The following is a 20,957-nucleotide window of genomic DNA, read 5'->3' on the forward strand; positions in this document are numbered from 1 at the left end:
ACATTCAAAATGGGAATAGGGAGGTACAGCAAGCACCCATTGCACCCTTGCCTAATTTTTGAATCATGGTGAAAATGACCAGCTGCAAATCAGAAAGACGTCTCCCTTGTCCCTTACATCCTGCAACAATATCAGGAGCCTACCTTGTAGAAGACTGACAACCTCTTCAATATTTCCTTGGGGGTACAAATGGGACCAGACATCTTCCCCAACTGAAAACAGCAGTTAAAGCCTCGTCCTCTATAATGTCCCCCTCCCAAGATCGCTAATACAATATTCCATGACGGGCTTGTGACACCTCCCACCCCTCTCAGTTTAATCTGATAAAATGCAGCACAGTAGTTTGCAAAAGTTATACCAACCAGTGATTGTGCACAACTTCTCACACCCCATGGTTGTAACCTTTGCCTATTTACCTGGACACGTTTTTGCTCTTCTTCAACTAAGAAATCAGTTTCCCTGCCTGGTCTTCCCTCCAACCTCATTTAGCCTTCTCATCACGCTTATATAGTGAGCCCTAGCCGTGTGCCTGGCAAATTCCTTAGAATAATTTATCATTGCCTGCAAAATTTGCATGCCCTGTTGGTCGTGGGAGGCTGCTTTCAACAGGAGTTCAGTACTTATATTCCTTACATGATGTACCCAATTCTTTTATTGAAATAATGTTCCGGATAAAGCATACCCTTACATGACTGATTTAAAGCCCTCCCAGGAGTTAACATTTAATTGTACCGTACCCTTGCTCTCTTGGAAGTAGGTGATTGCAATAATATACAGATATTAACCACCTCATTGTCTTTCTACTCCCAAACATTAAGCTTCTCCATTTCATGCTCCCCACACTACTGTGTATGCAGACTGTCATCATCATTGGGGTATGAGCTGTTATTTCCGTGGCAAGAATTCTATATTTATGATAAGCAGCTTGGCAGCCTCAGCAAAATAAAAGTAATACAATCAAGATGATATATTGTGAGCAACAAAGTGGATTGACCAATGCCAGCCAACGTCAGTGTCTAAGCCTCAAAAAGGCTCCAAAGCCCAAGGTGATCTCAAACAGACAGCCCACTAGATCCGAAGGCCATCATCACTGTGACGGAGGGTAATGTTGAGACAGCATAACAAGCTATATAAATATTAATAATGAAGAAATATAAGCTTCTTTCAGTACATGCTCGCCCCTCACATTTCATTTGGAAATGCATAAACATAGAGTTTAACAAAGACTGATAAATTCATAGATATGAATTTCAAGGGACTGTTTTATGAATAGAAAAAACGGTTTACCTCCGCCCAACAAGATGTTTTTCATCTCCAGATATTACTGGTTCATACATAGATGGTATTTTCTTCTGTTGAGTAGATAAATCAGGGTCGCCATTACCATCTTCAGAAAATGCAAAGGGATGTGGAGGGGTTGGCAAAAGTCCACAACCTGGAGGTGGCTTAGGAAAAGGTGCTAAGCCACGTCTTCTCACTTCCACTGCTTCCATCTGGTCTTCATTTTGAGGTCTTTCTTCATAACTAAAAAGCTGAATGCAAAATGTTACAAATTATTTCAAAACATGCAAAGAATAAGTCATCAAACAAAACAAGTGACATTTGAGGATGATTTTTCTGGGGTGACCAAGCAAATACATGGTTATTTATATCATTTAATTTACACTGCACACAAAGAGGCAGATTTACAAGCCCCCTGCGCCACTTTTGCGGCATTTTTAACATGGGAAAAATGACAAAAGAGGGGCTTGTAAATCTGCCCCAAAGTGTATTCAATCACCTCTAAGCGCATCAAACACACAAATTAACAGTGAAACAAATATATACATCAAGCCATCACTTGATTAAACAGTGATTTTGTAAGAACCTCTTTCAATTGACTCACGGTGAAGCTAAAGGATTATGTTACCTACCCTGTAAGCATCTGTTACTTACCTTCGGTAGCGCTTTTTCTGGTGGATACAGTATCTGCCTGTGGATTCCTCACCTTGTGAATATCCCTTGCGCCAGCAACATTCGGAAACTTTTGTAGCAGTCCACGCCGATGAGGCCGAAGACGACGTCACAGAGACACGGCTCCGCTCGCGACTCCGCTGACGTCACCGGCTCCATAAGAGGACCTCGTCGGCGTGATGACGTCAGTTCCGCCCCTTTTTTACGTGCCCTCGAGGCACACGGACGGACTGACAGCAATATATATACACAGTATACACAGTACACAATATGCATATCAACACACTCAGTGTGGAAAATAAATAAAGCAGAAGAAATAACATAATGCCTTTGACAGTGATAAACACATTTGAAACCCATCAAAAGAATTACAGGCATAGAGTCACTGGTATAGAAGGATGGACAACGGGGAGGTGGGTGGGTCAGTGAGGAATCCACAGGCAGATACTGTATCCACCAGAAAAAGCGCTACCGAAGGTAAGTAACTTGTTCTTCTGATGGATACATCTGCCAGTGGATTCCTCACCTTGTGAATAGATTCCACAGCAGTCCCCACTCCCGGAGGAGGGTGTCCATCCCCCTATACCAGAAAGTCCTGAAGGACGGAACGAGCAAAGTGTCCGTCCCTCCTCACCTCGGTGTCCAAGCAATAATGTTTTGCGAAGGTATGGAGGGAGGCCCAAGTTGCCGCCCTACAAATGTCCTCCACAGGAACACCCCTAGATAAGGCAGATGTAGAAGACTTTGCCCTGGTAGAATGAGCCCTCAAACCCTCCGGAGGCTCCTTACCAGCTAGGGAGTAGCAGATCTTGATGCAAAGCACAATCCATCTTGAAAGGGTGCGCTTGTGCACCGCACAACCCTTTCTGCAGCCAGCAAAACCCACAAAGAGCTGGTCATCAATCCTGGAATCCCTTGTCCTGTCCAGGTAGAAGCTCACCGCCCTCTTAGGGTCCAAGCGGTGAAGTCTCTCCTCCTCCTTAGAAGGGTGTGGGGGAGGATAAAAGGAAGGAAGGGTAATGGACTGCCCCAGATGGAAGGGAGTTACCACCTTAGGCAAAAACGCAGCCCTGGTCCTGAGTACCATTCATTCAGCATGAATGGTCAAGAATGGGGGTTTCGAACTTAGAGCTTGAAGCTCACTTACCCTCCTTGCCGAGGTGATTGCAACGAGGAAAACCGTCTTAAAAGACAAGAGCCTCAGGGGACACTTGTGTAAGGGCTCGAAGGGAGAACCCATGAGATAGGTTAAGACAAGGTTCAAGTCCCATTGAGGCACAATAAAAGGAGTAGGAGGAAATTTATTTATGAGGCCCTTAAGAAACCTAAGTACAATAGGTGATTTAAACAATGACGGCTGATCCGGCAGGCATAGGAAGGCCGATAGAGCCGATAAATATCCTTTCACAGTAGCCACAGCAAAGCCTTGCTGGGCAAGAGAAAGGGCAAACTGTAGAATATTAGACAGACGAGCCTTCAAGGGATCAATGGACCTCTCTCCACACCAGAGAACAAATTTAGACCACCTATATGAGTAAATAGATTTGGTGGAGTGTCGCCTGGCCGATAAAATAACATCCACCACATCTGGCGGGAGAGAGAAAGAATTCAGGTTGCCCTGTTCAATCTCCAGGCATGAAGGTGTAAGCTCTGGAGGTGGGGGTGTAGAACCTGCCCCTCCGACTGCGAGAGGAGGTCTGCCCTCAGAGGGAGACGGAGCGGAGGGCACGAGGAGAGGTGGAGAAGATCTGTGTACCACACCCTTCTTGGCCAATCCGGGGCGATCAATATAACTTGGGCCCGGTCTTGGCGAATCTTCCTCAGAACCCGAGGAATCAAGGGTATGGGAGGAAACGCGTAAAGGAGTCGTGAGCCCCAACTCAACTGAAACGCGTCCCCTAACGCCCCCTGCAACGGATACTGGAGACTGCAGAATGACGGGCAGTGCGCGTTCTCGTAAGTGGCAAACAGGTCCACCCGAGGAGTTCCCCACATCCGGAAGACATGACGAACCACCTCCGGATGGAGCCTCCACTCGTGGTCGGCGGAGAACTGTCGACTGAGACTGTCCGCACGCACGTTCAGCACTCCGGCCAGATGATTTGCCATCAGACAAATCCGATGGTCCTGAGCCCAGGACCATAGACGCAGGGCCTCTCTGCAGAGTCAAAGAGACCCCACTCCTCCCTGTTTGTTTATATACCACATCGCGGTCGTGTTGTCCGTCAGGACTTGAACAGACTGACCGCGAAGGGAGAAAAGCCTTGAGCGCCAAACGTATCGCCCTTAACTCCAGAAGGTTGATGTGAAGCAACCTTTCCTCTGGAGACCAAAGACCCTTGATCTCCAGATCCCCCAGATGAGCACCCCACCCTAAGGTGGATGCATCCGTTATCACTGTTGCCACCGATGGAGGTATATGGAAGGGCTTTCCTTGGGACAGATTGCCCTCCACGCTCCACCAAAATAGATCCGCCGCAGCTTCTCTGGAGATCCTCACAGACTCCCTGAGATCTCCCTTGTGCTGATACCACTGCTTGCGGAGGCACCACTGGAGCGCCCTCATGTGCCAGCGTGCATGGTTGACCAACAGTATGCAGGAGGCGAACAGACCGAGCAGGCGAAGGACCTTCAGAACTGGAACAACCGCTCCGCTGTAAAACAAAGGAATCATTTCCTGTATGTCGAGAATCCTTTGAGGAGGAGGGAATGCTCGACACACAGTAGTGTCCAGTACCGCACCTATGAACAGGTTGCGCTGAGAGGGCACCAGGTGAGATTTGGGCACATTGATCGAAAAACCCAATCTGTACAACAGCCGAGTTGTATCCTGCAGATGACACAGCACCTTCTCCGACGACTCCGCCTTGATCAGCCAGTCGTCCAAATAAGGGAAAACCGAAATTCCCAATCTTCTGAGATGGGCTGCCACCACTGCCATCACCTTTGTGAAGACCCGAGGTGCCGAAGTAAGACCAAACGGGAGGACCGCAAACTGATAATGTTGCGACCCTACCGTGAAACGGAGATACTTCCTGTGCGACTTCAGAATGGGGATGTGAAAATACGCATCCTGCAAGTCGAGCGACACCATCCAGTCCTCCTGATTCAGCGCCTGAAGAACCTGAGCAAGGGTGAGCATCTTGAACTTTTCCTGTTTCAGGTAAAAGTTCAGGATTCTGAGGTCTAATATCGGACGCAATCTGCCGTCCTTTTTCGGGATCAGAAAATACCGGGAGTAGCATCCCTGACCCCTCTCCTGCTCCGGGACCACCTCTATCGCGCCTTTCTGAAACAACTTCAGGACTTCCTCCTGCAGGAGAAGACGGTGGTCCTCCGAACAAACCCCTTGGCAAGGAGGGTAATTTGGAGGGAATTCCCGAAAGGGAAGGGCATACCCATTTTCTACAAGATCTAGAACCCAGAGATCTGTAGTTACAGATTCCCAATCTTGTAGAAAACGGGTAACCCGGCCCCCCACAGGACCAACATGATCCGGAATGTCGGATCTAGGGCTGTTTTGCGGTGGTGGGAGGGGCTGAGGAAGAGGAAGAGGAGGAGGAGAGCTGACGAGAGCCGCGTGTGCGACCCCTGATTCTTCCTCTGTATCCTCTGGACGAGGAACTTTGCTGCTGCTGAGTCTGCCTATAGGTACGAAAGGATGTTCTTCCAAAACCTCTGTACCTCTTAAAAGACCCTCTCGACTGAGACTGGAGTCCCAAAGATTTAGCAGTTGCCTTGCTCTCCTTGAATCTTTCCAGAGTAGCATCTGCCTTTTTTTTTCCAAATAGGCCAGACCCATCAAACGGTAGATCCAATAGGGTAGACTGTACATCCTGAGAGAACTCCGACGTTCTCAACCAAGCACTTCTCCTAGTTGCAACAGACGACCCCATGATCCTTGCAACAGAATCTGCAGTGTCCAGCCCACTTTGGATCACTTGCCGCGCAGCCGCCTGAGCATCAGCCAAGATGTCGTTAAATCCAGATCTATCGTCCTCAGGCAATTTCGGCGCCAGTTTCTTAGCCGAGTCCATCAGCGCGTGAACATAGCGTCCCAAGAGACATGTGGCGTTAGTCGACTTCAAAGCCATGCTGGCTGATGAAAACACCTTCTTTGCCGATTGATCTAGCCTTTTTGCCTCTCTGTCCCCAGGGACCTGTGGAAAAGCCCCCTTAGACTTTCCAGAACAAGCCGCTTGAATCACCAGACTCTCAGGTGACGGATGGGACGACAAAAATTCAGGATCCCCTGGGGCCACTCTGTATCTCCTTGCGATCGTCTTTGAGACCGCAGGAGCAGAAAAAGGTTTGCGCCACACCTCCAATACAGGCTCCACAATGGCCTCATTAAAGGGAAGCAGAGGCTCTGATACCGTCGTTGGAGAATGCAGCACTTCAGTCAAAATGTTTGACTTAAACTCTGTTGTAGGAAGCTGGAGATCAAGCAACTCCGCAGCTCTCCTTATGACTGCATGGTAGGGTGCGACATCCTTGGATGGCTCATCAGATGGCGGAGTAATCTCCCACTCAGGAGAAAGGTCCAAGCCACTAGCTTCCTTAAGCTCATCAAAAACCTCATCCGACTCTACCAATTCCCCATCCTCCGCCTCCTCTTGAAGGTATCTCTGCTCCTCAATAATCCTCTGAGTCTCCCTCCTGGAGCGAATTCGAATCCTCGGCGTCGGTTGCGCCGTAATCGACTCCGACGGCGCCGGTGCCAGTGGAGCCATCGGCGTCGAACGTGGATCCAGCGGAGCCATCGGCGTCGAACGAGGTCGAGCCGGAGCCGGCGAGGATGGAAGCGGCGTCGACGTTCTCGGAGCCGGAGGATTCCAAGACGACGTCGCTGGATAAAATGGGTAGAAAGGAGCCTGAGGATACACTTGCGGCACCCCCAAGTTAAAGGCCAAAGGACCCATCGGACCCGTAGGTGCACCAGGGGCATACATGGCACGAGCAAATACCCCATACATCGCATTTAAGTAATGCGAAGGGTCCTGACCTGGCCCAGGAAAGGCAGGATACTGGTCAGGCCCCACCGGACTCGGGCCAACCGGCGCCGACGGTGGATTCAACGGCGTCGCAGGCTCACCCGGGACTTGAAGCTCTTCCGGGGCCGGAGATGAAGCCGGAGCCGGAGCCGGGGATGAAACCGGCGTCGGAGTCCGGACCGGAACTGGCGAAGCCGGAGACAAAGGGACCACTGGAGATGAAGGACCAGCTGGTGAACCCGGCACAGGAGAAGGAGAGACGGAGTCCCTTCGACGCCGATCAGGTGACTTCGGCTTCGGCGCCGTACTCTTGTCAGAATGACGCCGAGAGGAATGCCTTCTCTTTTTCTTGTGCTTCTTAGCTCTCAAAGCATGCCCCGACGTCGACCTCGATGCCGACCTCGACTTCGAACGAGACCTCGATCTCGTTTTCCTCCTCCCTCTCTTCTCCTTCTTCATCTTGGCAATAAAAAGTTTTGCCTCCCGTTCTTTCAGAGCCTTTGAGCTCATTTTACGGCAGCTGGTACAGCCATCCACATCGTGGTCCGAGGATAAACACCACACACAGTCCTCATGTGGGTCAGTGATGGACATATGCTTGCCACACTCCCGGCAAGGCTTAAATCCAGACTTCCTCGATGACATCTTCAAAGAAGACAGGAAACAGCAATGAAAATACACAAAGTATCCACGACGCTAACAACAGCGATTCCCGAAATCCGTTGGCTTCGACGGCGCGGAAAAAAGGGAACTGACGTCATCACGCCGACGAGGTCCTCTTATGGAGCCGGTGACGTCAGCGGAGTCGCGAGCGGAGCCGTGTCTCTGTGACGTCGTCTTCGGCCTCATCGGCGTGGACTGCTACAAAAGTTTCCGAATGTTGCTGGCGCAAGGGATATTCACAAGGTGAGGAATCCACTGGCAGATGTATCCATCAGAATGGATTGTATAAGTAAGTATCAGTAAAGCGATGTCCATGCATATGAAAGTATAGATAAGAACTGCAACAACTTTAGGAGTCCGGGGAGGAGGGTGGGCACATGTGAATCTAAAGCACTACATGCCAAGAACAGATGCTTACAGGGTAAGTAACAATCCGGTCGAGGCAAGCGTGGCTGTAGATACACATGCTTTGCATAGACTGTACAGCAGTATCCTCCGAAAGCAGTGGATAACCAGTGGACAATGCAGTTGTTTGAAAAAGTGTGCTTAGCACTGCCTGTCCTACATTAGCTTGTTTCCATGCTAGAGCTTCCTCACAATAGTGCTTAGTGGAATGGGTGGTGTAGACCATGTAGCCGCTTCACAAATGTCAGCTATGGGGATGTTTCCCAAGAAAGCCATGTATGCCCCTATTTTACGAGTAGTGTCTGCTCTAGGGGGTATAGACAAAGTTCTTTTGGCTTTGATATAGCATGTTTGAATACATTTAACGATCCATCTGTAAATGCCCAATTTCTAAATGGCTTTCCTTTATGAGGGCGTGCAAACACAACTAAGAGTGGTTTTGTTTTGCAAAAGTCTTTTGTTCTGTCAATATAATACATTAATGCTCTTTTGGCATCTAACGTGTGAAGAGCTCTTTCTGCAACAGAATCTGGTTGTGGGATAAAAACAGGTGGTTCAACCGATTGTTTAATGTGGAAAGGGGGCACTACCTTTGGAAGGGATTTTGGATTGGTACGCAGATACACGCTATACCTAAATAGTTGGAAAAATGGTTCTTCTAAAGTTATTGCCTGGAGCTACATGGAGCTACATGACATTCCTTGGTGAAGTGATGGGCAATTAAAAAAAGCAACTTTCCAAGATATAAAATTGGAGTGGGCAATTGTGTAATGGTTCAAAGGGTGGACCCATAAGGCTTGTGAGAACAATACTGAGATTCCACCCAGGTGCAGATGGGACTCTGGATGGTATTACTCTTTTAAGGCCTTTCATGACAGCCTTAATTACTGACACTTTTACTAAGGATAAGTGTTGCCTGTTTTGTAGATAGGCAGCCACTGCCACAAGATGTAGATGTATGGAAGTATAAGCAAGGCCAGAGCGCCGTAAATGCAAAAGGCAACAAATAATGTATTGTACAGATGCAGTGAAGGGATCGATTTTATAGTTACAATAGTAAAAAACTAATCTTTTCCACTTGGCTGCATAACAAGCTCTAGTGGTAGGCTTTTGTGCTTCCTTAAGAATGGTCGTACATTCTGGTGGCAAATTTAGGTACCCCTAATTCTATGAATTCAGGACCCAAATCGCAAGGTTTAGCTCCTGTGGTTTAGGATGTTTGATTTCGCCATGGTTCTAAGTGAGAAGTTCTGGGTTGAGGTGAAGCTTCTTGTGAGGAACTACTGAAAGTTTGAGTAGTGTGACCCACAGTTGACGGGGCCATCTGGGAACAACCAGAATGAGGGTGAGAGACGTTTGCCTGAGCCTCCGAAATAAAAATGGAAGAAGAGGGAGAGGCAGAAAAGCAAATATCCCTGACCAACTCATCCATAGTACATTGCCTTTGCATAGGGGGTGTGGGAACCTGGAGGCGAAGTTTGGGCTTTACGCGTTCTCTGCAGGCGCAAAGAGTTCTATATGTGGAAACCCCAACTTGCGGAAGGATGGAAAGAGGAGTTGGGGGGTGGAGTTCCCACTTATGAACTTGTGGCCGCATCCTGCTGTGGAGGTCGGCAAAATCGTTGTCAGTACCCAGAAGATGACCCACTAACAGATGGGTTTTGTGATGTACTGCCCAATACCAAATGGTCTGAGAGAGGCGTGACAGCTATAGAGTGCCTGTGTCCTCCTGTTTTTGTGCATAGTACATGGCCATCTTATTGTCCGTCCGAACCAGGACAACCTTGCCTATGGGTGAGGCAGAAACGACTTCAGCGCTAGGTGAATAGTTTGAAGCTCTAGTTAGTTGATATCGAAATTCTGCCATTTTATATCCCAGAGACCCTGAAATGTTAGATCTTGCCGGTGAGCACCCCATCCTGTGAGGGATACATCTGCTGTTAGCACAACTTGTGGAACAGGGTTGATGAACGGCTGCATTTTTAACAAGTTTTGTGTGTTCCACCACTGCAGAGAGCGATGGGTCTACCAACACAGGCTCATCAAGTGACCCTGTGACTGAGTCCACTGTCGTGCCAAACATTCTTGTAGATGACGCATGTTCAGTCTTCCATGAGGCACTATGGAAATAAATGATGCCATCATTCCCAAAAGACACATGAAACTTTTAACTATCAAGTATTGATTGGCTTTAAATTGTGGTAGCAGCGTTTGAAAACTTTGAATTCTGCCTGCATTTGGAAAGGCTAAACATAACTGAGTGTTGAGCGTAGCCCCTAAATATGGTTGCAGCTGTGAAGGTTGCAGATGGGACTTTTGAACATTGATATTAAACCCCAGTTGATGTAGGAGGTTTATAGTAATCGGAGTATGTTGACAACATAGAAGGTGTGTGTGAGAAAGTGGCTCTGTATATACTGTTCCTTAATAGGTACAGGGTGTACAGAGTCCACAGTCCCCAAGGGTTTGACAGAGGTTAAAGTTAGATATAACCTTACTCTCTAAGGTGTTAGCTTGGTCGAGCAGTAAGGCAGTATCAGAGGACAGTGTAAAGCGTTTGTTGTACACACTCAGTCAGCAAATGGTCTCACACACTCAATAACTGAACTCTAGGCCAATGGTTTATATATAAAAAACTATATGCTTGTTTTATTTTAGAACCAACACTTGGATTTACAATATACTTTCTCAGTATGAGATGTTTCATATAAATACTTTTGCAATAGGCAATAGACTTTTGTAAACAGTTACAAGTGGTTGCAGTAGGCAACTCTATTTTTAAACACAACAATGCATTGAGCTCGTTGGTAAATTCAAGTTATTTGCAACAGATTACTTTTTAGATTACTTTTGGAATTCCAGGACTGGATCCTAGATTCAGTCCTGGGTCAGTACTCAGAATCAAGTGATGAAAGTCAACTTAATTACTGTAATGATTTTTAAACAATATTTAACTATTTTAAAAGTTGACACTTAGGGAATCATTGACTGTTTTCTTTGAAATATTTTCTATGGAAGAAAATTCAGGTTACAGGTACAGTATGTTCTTGTTACTTTTGTAATCCAGTACTGGGTGCCTAGACTCAGTACTGGGACCTTTATCCAAAACAGGTAAGTAATTACGTTTTCAGATATTATACGATTTTTGAAGAATATTTAAAGATTGCAGAAATCGACACAGAAGAAATTTCACAGAAAAACAGTCAATGGTTTCCTATGGAAGAAAATTGAGTTAAGGGTAAGTACAGTTGTAAGTATTTTTCTGAGTCCGTGCTGGGCACCAAGATCCAGCACTGGGAGCTCACATAAGAGCAGGTGAGGAATTTCGTTTGTTACTCGGCTGATTTTTGGTGAATATTTTAAGATTTGAAAAGTCCACACTTAGAAGAAATTTCAGGAAAAAGCCAGTCAATGTTACCCTATGAGGAAAATAGAGTTTGCAGTTTAAGGGTAAGTACTCGACTGGCAGAGTTGGGGTTCTGGGCATAGACTCAGGGGTCCCCCAGGGTCAGGTAGGTACAGTTGGTTCACCCTCAGCGGCTCTAGGGCGGCCGGGTGCAGAGAGAGTTAGGCCCAATGTTATCCTATGATCGCCTTGGTTGGTGGCTGCTGACTGGCAAGCCACGCGGTTGTGGGAGCTGGGCTCCTGGTCACTTACTCAGGGCAAGTGGGGAAGTAGGTAGGTGTAGAGTTTTCACTGCCAGAGCCACTCGGGCGGCTGGGTGCAGAGTGCTTTTGAGCCTTCGGGCGCTCAATGGATTTCAATGGGAAATCTCCGGTTTAGAAAAAGACTGCAAGCTCGGGGACGAGGACTCTTCAGGTGCCACCACCACTTCTAGAGGTAAGTTGGGTAGTGGGAGGATAGGTAGGTACCCCGGGATTGGGCACAGGGGGCCGTGGGGCACCGCGTGCAGGGGTGCCTTTTGGTGTCGGGAAATCTTACCACCTGTTGATCGCGGCTTGGGCGGCACCTTGTTCTGAGGCTGCAGGCTTCTTCAGGAGTGTCGAGGGAGGTCCTTGGGTGCCGGACTCGGGGTCACAGTCGCCGTGGGGTCGTCCTCAGGGTCTTTGTTCACTCCGGCACTGGCCAGGCTTGGCTGGTGCAGAGTGTGCTGGTTTCGCGGTTCCGGGCTGCTGCCAGGGATTAGAGTTAGGTTTTGAGTAGAGCCTCTACTCATGGGAGTCCCAGGGGCTTAGAGCCAAAAGGTAGCCAGGTCCTCCGGGGTTGGTTAGGTTGCTGGCCACAAGAGATGCCGGGTTGGAGCAGGAGCAGGTTCGAGGGTCGACAGGCCGGTAGGGCTGGGGCCAAAGCAGTTTGTGTCTTCCTCTTTTCAGCAGCTGCAGGGCAGGTCTTCTTTCTTCTTGCTCTTTGTAGATTTGAATCTGGAATCTTGGGAAGGAAGGTTCAGGGTGCCCCTAAAAACTAGATTTAGGGGCGTTACAGGTAGGTGAAGGGCAAGGACCAATGGGTCCCCGTCCTGGGGTGGGTACACCCCCTATCCTGCCTCTCTCCTGTGGGAGGGGGGCAGTAGCATAGTCCTGATAGGGTAGGGCTCCCCATCTTCAAGATGGCAAGAGCCCGGAGATGTGCTTCACCTCGCCTCCCCCACCTGAGGGGTGGGGTTGGCAGGCTGGCACATCCCCTGTCCTTATTTGGGGTTTCCGGCCAAAGCTTCCCGCCAGAGTGGGGGGTTGCAGGGGCCTGGGGAAGCTCACAGTGGCGGCATGCCTTTGAAGCTTCCCCCTGCCCATCCTGGGGGAGGAGATTTAGCACCTCGCCCAGGATGTGCATTGTTGCAGGACCAGGAGAGCAGGGGCTCTCCTACCCAGGGGTCCAGCAACATGTCTGCTGGGTGGCAGCCTAGGCATTTCAAAAACCAAGAGAGGAATCCGAGGTCTAATTCTACCAATCTTGATCAGTGATTCAAGAGAGTTGGCTAATAGCAAATTTTATGCCAATAGAAAAAGGTAAACATGTGATAGGACAATACAACAGATGAAAGGTGCAGAAGGTGAAGCAAAAAAGCTTGATCTAAGGATAATCAGCATCCCATCATTACACTCTTATAGTGCCCAGTGTCATCATCTGGGTTACCAAACAACTCTTCACAGGGTCCTCTTAATGTATCGAGGTTAAATGAATGAGTTGTATCCTCTTCTCAAGAAACATCCAAAAGAGGAGGAAAAAGCAAGAGTATATGAAAGAGTGTAAAGAAAACAAATGAATGTTTTTGTATTTTTCAGTGCTCATAAAACAGAATACACAATTGATATGTACTAGATATACGTAAGTACTAGACTGTGCCTCATCAATCGTGTTTCTATCTAAAAAAGTGGAAAAAAGGAAAAAGGAGGCAGGTAACCAACGTTTACTGCCCACCGTGTGGTCGACATGTTTCAGCCATCCGGAGAAACTCTCCTTGGCTTTCTTCAGGACCTCATAAACAAAGTCCCTAATATTTGGACTTTGAAAAAAGCAACTGGGTTACTACCATACCCTTCACTATGTCTTCAATTCCTCTATGTGATTTGCTGATGTTCGTTGACATCAAACAATATCTGAGGAAAAAGCCCCACCTCACTCGGCACCAGCTTGAGTCAAGGAAGAGGCCCCGCTCTGTCCGTCGGTACCTCCGGCTGGGACTCGTACTGGGATGGAGGTGCCAAGGCAGCCTCAGAGCAGACGTGGATTGTAGGTTAGGTTTACGGGGGCACCTCTAAGATGCCCTCTGGGGTGCTGGGTACATTAAGTCCCACACTGGCATCAGTGTGGGTTTAATGTGCTGAGAAGTTTGATACCAAACTTCTCAGTCTTGAGTGTTGCCATTATGGTGCTGTGGAGCTCGTGTTTGACGAGCTCTCAGCACCATGTACTCTTAAATGGCAGCACTGCACTTACAGGGCTCAGGAATGGGCCTGGGCACTGTAGGGGCACAGGGCTCCTGCTCCTGTGCCCACACCATTGGCATAAGGCACCCAGCTAGAGGGGTGACTGATGTATGCCATGGCAGTGTAGGTGATGGGCATGGCACACAGGGATGTGTGCCATGTCGACTTTGTTTTTGTCTTGCACCCAAACACTCAGCCTGCAAAGGCAGTGTGTGTGTGTAAGGGTACAGGGCCTCTAAGGGTGGCACAAGGAGTGCTGCAGCTCTTAGAGGCCTTCCCTGGTCACAAATCCCTGGGTACCTAGGGTACCATTTAATAGGGGCTGACATGTGGCCAGGGTTTGCCAATTTGGGTTTGGTTTGTTTTAGGGAAGGAACATAGGCCCTGGGCACCTGATTGGCAGGAGTCTAGGGCACACTCAGTCAAAGTACATTCAGCAATTCAGCAAAAAGTGGGGGCATACCATGCAAGAAAGATGGCACTTTCTCACAGTGTGTACGAGCTCTAATAAGCCAGCCGTCTACATAAGGAAGAAATTAATGTTCTGTCTGCATAAATGCACTACCACTGCTAAGCATTTGGTGAACACTCCTTGGTAATGCTTTCCTGCTATCACAAACTGGAGGTATTTGCGATGTGCTGGATGAAGGGGAATGTGAAAGCATGCATCCTTTAAGTCTACTGTGAACATGAAGTCGCCTTGCTGTAGAAGTAGAAGCACCTGTTTAAGTGTACCCATATGAAAGTGCTCTGATATATCCTCCTAATGAATAGGACTGGGCTTGTGATCAGTAGGAGGATGCAGAGGTATCTGTAGAAGTGGCTTTAGAACCTGCTCTCTAAGAGGAGCAACAAAAAGAGCCCCAACGAAGTGGGTGTTTGAAGTGCCCCCCTCCAGATTTAACAACAACAGTATCTTTTTTCATTATTTCCATGGCCTTATCTACCTGACGGCCGAAGGGATACTCTTCATCAAATGAGTTGTTTATTAAAGTTTGCTGGACTTCTGGCTTAAATCCAGATATATGAAGCCAGTCCTGCCACCTTAGGGCACTTGTATGGATGCCTCTGTATGCAGTATCGGCAAAGTCCAGTACACATCTAATGGAGGAGTTGAAAGGATGTTACTTACCCTGTAAGCATCTGTTCTTGGCATGTTGTGGTTGCAGTTTTTTTAAAAAGAGTCTTAAGTACCGCTTGACCAACATTGGCTTCTTTTCGTGCGAATACATCCACTCAATGTTTGGTGAAGGTGTGTGGAGTAGATCATGTTGCTGCTTTACAAATATCAGCTATAGGAATGTTCCCTAAGAAAGCCATGGAAGCTCCAATCTTCTAGTGGAGGGATCTTTTGGGGGAACAGATAACAGTTCTTTAGCTTCTGCATAGCATGTTTGGATGCATTTAACTATCCATCTTAAAATGCCTGATTTTGAAATTGCCATTCCCATATGAGGAAGTGCAAAGGCAACAAACAATTGTTTTGTTTTTACAAATGATTTAGTCCTGTCGATGCAATACATTAGTGCCCTTTTGGTAGAAATTTTGAGTTAGTTCTAAGCACTACTCTGTCACGATGTAGTTGAAAGAAAGGCTCTTCGAGAGTTAACCCCTGAATTTCACTGACTCGTCTAAGAAAAGTAAGAGCGATTAAAAACACAAGTTTTCATGAAAGGTACTGCTATTGCCAAGAGTGTAATGGTTCAAAAGGAGGACCCATTAGTCTTGTTAGGGCAGTGTTTAAGTTTCATGCTGGAGCAGGTGGAAGTCTAGGAGGAGTTATCCTCTTAAGTCCCTCCATAAAGGCTTTGATAACTAGAATTTTAAACACTGATATGATGAAATAGCTGCAAGATTTAATTACACAGAAGGATCTGCCAACCCTGCAGTTTGTAAAAGCAATAGGTAAAAAATAATTGTTTCTACCTTTGTTGTGTGCAGATTTAGATTCCATATATAGGTTTCCCAATTTATGCCCTTATATAGGTACAATTCACACTGCCCTTATTTGGACATAGAAATCCGGCCCTTATTTAGACATTGTCCGTACAAACCAAATACAGGCATGGCCACCTACATCCGTCCATCCACGTCACAACGAATTCTTGAAAAACCAGACCCTTAGGCCTTTAGGAATTTCCCTCAGCTTGAATATTGATTTCTCCAAGAACTCATTAAGTATGCATGAACATCTATTCCTTAGGGGTTCATTCATGACATTCCTCTGCCCAACTTTTACGTCAATACTGGCATTCCTAGGCACCTTCAAGGTATAAATATACCAGCACTTGCCCAGGCAAATTGCGGTTCCCGGAGGATTCGATCCAACCCATACTGCGCGGTTCGCCACGGCAAGTTCGGAAGAAGATCGAGTTCCGGCCTGATGCACTGACCTGACGCTGCCATCCTCCTCGCACAGAATCCAGCTCCAGTGCTCTCTGACTTCCCTTGCAGGGGTTAGACTATCGAGTACAGAAAAGAGATTCCAACCTCTCTCATTCTCAGGTATGGAGCTGACTAGAACTTAGAGAAATTTTTGGCAACTCTTGGCTAAACTAAAATATAGCTAGCTATACTTTAGAAATGGCACCTACTTCAAACCTCGTACTGCACTTAGGTTAGGTACACTGGGGTAGAACAATTTAGAAGCATCAGATGAGTGTCATTTTAGCATTATGTTATTTATGTATGTATTTTGATTAATATAGGTCATAGCTACAAACCATGCTATTGCAGTATTATTTTATCTTACTGCTAACCTCTTACATATTGTACTTCGCAGTCTGTCTTACGATTGTAGCAATTCATATTTCTTGCATGAGAAATAAGACTGTTCAATAAACCCTTATATTGAAACGCCCGTCTCTCTATTTCTGTGCAAATCTGTAGAAACAAAGCACGCACGATTGACTGAGTGAAACTGTTATCTATTGTTTCCACGATTCTGAGACTGTTCCGATTCTAAACGAAAACAAAGTTGTCATGTTTATGCAGTTGTCGGAGACTAATCCCTTCTTGTATATTCGAGAAGTTTCTAGTGACCTCTGTGTTAGCTGGCACACACAAGTAATTAAGTTTAATATACTCAATAGAGACATACTGACCTTAGTCCTATGTCAAATCTATCCAATGCGTAGAGCCTATCAGAGATATAGGAACTACACTACATGGCGCCCAACGGTTTGGTAAGGCACTAATTTAATGCTAGATACTGGGGTAACTCAGTTGTGCTTTTCTCAGAGACCCTCTACTCATAAAACTCCATAAGACGTCTTGAGTGGGTAGGGATAATATCCGCCATAGCTGAGTAGGACGAAAGTTGCTTCCCCTGTGGCCCCGCCCCCCCATGCGCTGATTCCCTGCCCCCTGCCACCCGCCTCCCAGCTACTCCTCCCTTCCACCTCCCCTTGAAATGGCAGCCGCTGCGTGGCCGCGCCGCTGGCAAGCCAAAGGTGCGCCTAAGGCAAGCACGTCTGCGCCCGTCCGCGGCTGGACAACGCCCTGTGCCAGAACCCCTGGCCCCCGCACCAGCCATAAAGACCGCCTCCGATACGACACCAGCACCCTCATCGCTCTCAACCCAGTACGGACCCTCACCTGCTGCAGGGCCACTCCAAAGCAAACACATGGTCCCTTCGCCTGCCAGAACTGCAGCTTCTCCTGCATCAAAGACGCAGCGACACCCGCCGCGACAAAACAACAACAGCAACTCCTCCACCCTGATAGACAACCTCGCACTGGAACAGCTCGTCACGACGCCGACCCACATCGCCGGACACACGCTCGACGCCATCTTCTCCTCAAGCCCCCACGTCTCCTTCAGCCACGTCTCCGAACCCACCTGGACCAACCACCACTGCATCCACTTCACCTTCCGGAAACCCGTCTCACATCACCGCACCCTACAGATCCCCCGTCGCTGTTGGGGCAAAATCACCGAACTACAATTACAGACAAACCTCGCTCTCAACCCACCGACCAACCCCTCCAACGGTGCGCGCACCCTCAGACGATGGATGGACAACTGCGCCAACACCTTAGCCCGCTGAAAAAACAAACCCTCAAAGACACCAGCAAGAGAGCCAACTGGTTCACCCCGGAACTCCTAGCGTCAAAGCGCACCTGCCGGAAGTTGGAGAACATACGGCACAGCAAGAAGTCACCGGGGAGCCGCGCAGCGAACAAAGACGCCATCCGCAACCACCACCACCTCATCAGGACCGCCAAGAGGACCTTCTTCAAAGACCGCCTCAACAACAATGCACACAACAGCAAGGAGCTCTTCAACGTCGTGAAGGAACTCTCCAACCCCAGCTCCAACGCCAACAACATCCCACCGTCGCAAGCCCTGTGCGACTTCCTCGCCACCTTCTTCCACCGCAAGATCGCTGACATCCACGACAGCTTCAGCACCCGGATGACCCTAACAGGCCCCAACACGCCGGACCCACCACTCCCCACCGACCACGACCCCCTGACAACCTGGGCCCACGTGAGCATCGAAGACACAATCAAGACCATGGGCACAATCCACTCCGGCTCGCCGTCTGACCCTTTTCACACCACATCTTCAACAAAGCCGGCAGCTCCATCGCACCCCACCTGCGCAACATCATCAACCTCTCCTTCGAGACCGCGACCTTCCCTGAGAGCTGTAAACACGCCGAGATCAACGCCCTTCTGAAGAAACCCAAGCAAACTCAAAAACGTCCGGCCCATCTCCCTGCTTCCGTTCCCAGCTAAGGTCATCAAGAAGATAGTCAACATCCAGCTCACCCGCTACCTCAAAGACAACAACATCCTGGACCCCTCCCAGTCAGGATTCCGCAGCAACCACAGCTCCGAGACCGCCCTCATCGCCGCCACAGACGACATCAGGATCCTACTGAACAACGGCGACACGTCGGCCCTCATCCTTCTGGACCTCTCCGCCGCCTTCGACACCGTCTGCCACCGCACACGAGTCCACGACGCAGGGATCTGAGACAAGGCCCTGGACTGGACCTCCTCCTTTCTCTCCGGCAGAATCCAGAGAGTCCGCCTCCCCCCGTTCCGATCCGAAGCCTCCGGGATCATCTGCGGCGTCCCGCAGGGATCCTCCCTCAGCCCGATGCTGTTCAACATCTACATGGCGCCTCCCGCACGCATCACCCGACATCACGACCTCAACATAATCTCCTACGCCGATGATACGCAACTGATCCTCTCTCACCAAGGACCCCCTCACCGCCAAATCCAACCTCCACCAGGGAATGAAGGCCGTCGCCGACTGGATGGAGGATAGCCGCCTTAAGCTGAACACAGACAAGACGGAGATCCTCATCCTCGGGCCCAACCCCTCAGCATGGGACGACTCCTGGTGGCTCGCATCGCTGGGGACACCCCCTGCACCCACCAACCATGCACGCAACCTGGGAGTCATCCTCGACTCGAAACTCACCATGACCAAACAAGTCAACGCTGTCTCCTCCACCTGCTTCAACACCCTCCGTATGCTCCGCAAGATCTACAGATGGATCCCGACAGATACAAGGAAAACAGTCACCCAGGCCCTAGTCAGCAGCAGACTCGACTACGGAAACGCTCTCTACGCCGGAGCCCCGACCAAGCTCATCAACAGACTGCAAAGAATCCAGAATGCCTCTGCACGTCTGCTCCTAGACGTCCTGCGCCGCGACCACATCACCCCCCACCTGAGGAACCTGTACTGGCTCCCTGTCGACAAAAGAATCTCCTTAAAGCTCCTGATCCAAGCACACATGGCACTCCACAAGACCGGCCCAGCCTATCTCAACAGTCGACTTTCCTTCTACGCACCCAACAGGAAACCTCTCCCTGGCTACCGTCCCACGCATCTGTAGAACCACAGCCGGAGGCAGATCCTTCTCCCACCGCGCCGCCAAGACCTGGAACACCCTCCCCATCATCCTAAACAAACCGAAGACCTTCTAACCTTCAGGAGACAACTCAAGACCTGGCTGTTCGACCAGTAGCAACAGCACCCCTCCCCCCTCTCCCCACCCTCAGCGCCTTGAAACCCTTGCGGGTATGTAGTGCGCTTTACAAATTATTTGATTGATTGATTGAAAGTCCTATGTATTAACTGTTTGGTTTTGTTCAACGTTGTAGGATACAGTGTTCCAAAATATTGTGCACCTTATCTTTGTTCCCTTGAAACTTGCTCTGCATTTTTCATTTCAACATGTCCGAAAACGGCACAAACACCGATACTGGTGGAGCTGCGGCTGACCAAGTCGCAGTAGCTTTTAATCGTACAGGTTTTCAAGAAACCGACGAGGATGCTATAATCATCCATCCAAATTTAAGGAGAGCCATCACTCAAAAACTTATAAAACATGGCCTAACACCAAGAGGTGGTAGAGCAGTTTTCGTGATAGAGGCACATGAATCTCACCAGACAGAGGTATTCTATTCATGGATAGTATTCCCAGAATCAAATCCAGTAACACACTTGTTTCATTTCTACAAAGAAGATGAACCACCAGAGGAATATATTCCTTTCGAGGATATTGAAATTCCACTCACATACCAGGAGCATGAGCTCTGGTTTAAAGGCGCTCTAAAACATTACAATCACAAAAACCAGGCTCGGTCCACTAGGTAGACCAGGAGCAAAATGGCCGATTTTAGCCAGCTACACACCTCATCCTGACATTGAAGAAATGTCAGATATGGATCTACTAGCTCAACTCAAGGAGGTAATCAAAATTTATAGACAATTGGTTCAATATGTCATGGGGACTTTCACAGTCCAACCACCATAAACAATTCAAAATCAGGGGATTACACATTAAAATCACTCCACAGACTTTACACGCAGTCATGGGTAAAATGCCCACAAAACGTGAACAAATTCCATTCTGGATAGCTCAGAAAATTACTCAAATTGTAGCGGTATTTCCCAATACTAGCCCTTATGAGAAACACAGAATTCTAACAATTTGTTTACCAATGGGGGTCACACCACATCTGGAAGACTGCACCTCTTGGGGCACAGTCTTTGCTGCTATCTACACAAAAACACATGGTGTT

General features: G+C 48.4%; 1 protein-coding gene across 6 annotated transcripts in view; it reads right to left on the reverse strand.

The window, feature by feature from the left end:
• Positions 1-20,957, reverse strand: part of ZC3H6 (zinc finger CCCH-type containing 6) — a 518,680-nt gene that overhangs the window by 171,494 nt on the left and 326,229 nt on the right. For all 6 annotated transcript variants that reach the window (XM_085612199.1, XM_085612198.1, XM_085612196.1 and 3 more), the window contains one exon: positions 1,288-1,532. In XM_085612199.1, the coding sequence (XP_085468325.1) occupies positions 1,288-1,532 (245 nt within the window). The remainder of the gene's footprint in view (positions 1-1,287; positions 1,533-20,957) is intronic.

Source organism: Triturus cristatus, chromosome 6 (assembly GCF_964204655.1).
Source record: "Triturus cristatus chromosome 6, aTriCri1.1, whole genome shotgun sequence".
NCBI classification, from domain to species: Eukaryota; Metazoa; Chordata; class Amphibia; order Caudata; family Salamandridae; genus Triturus; species Triturus cristatus.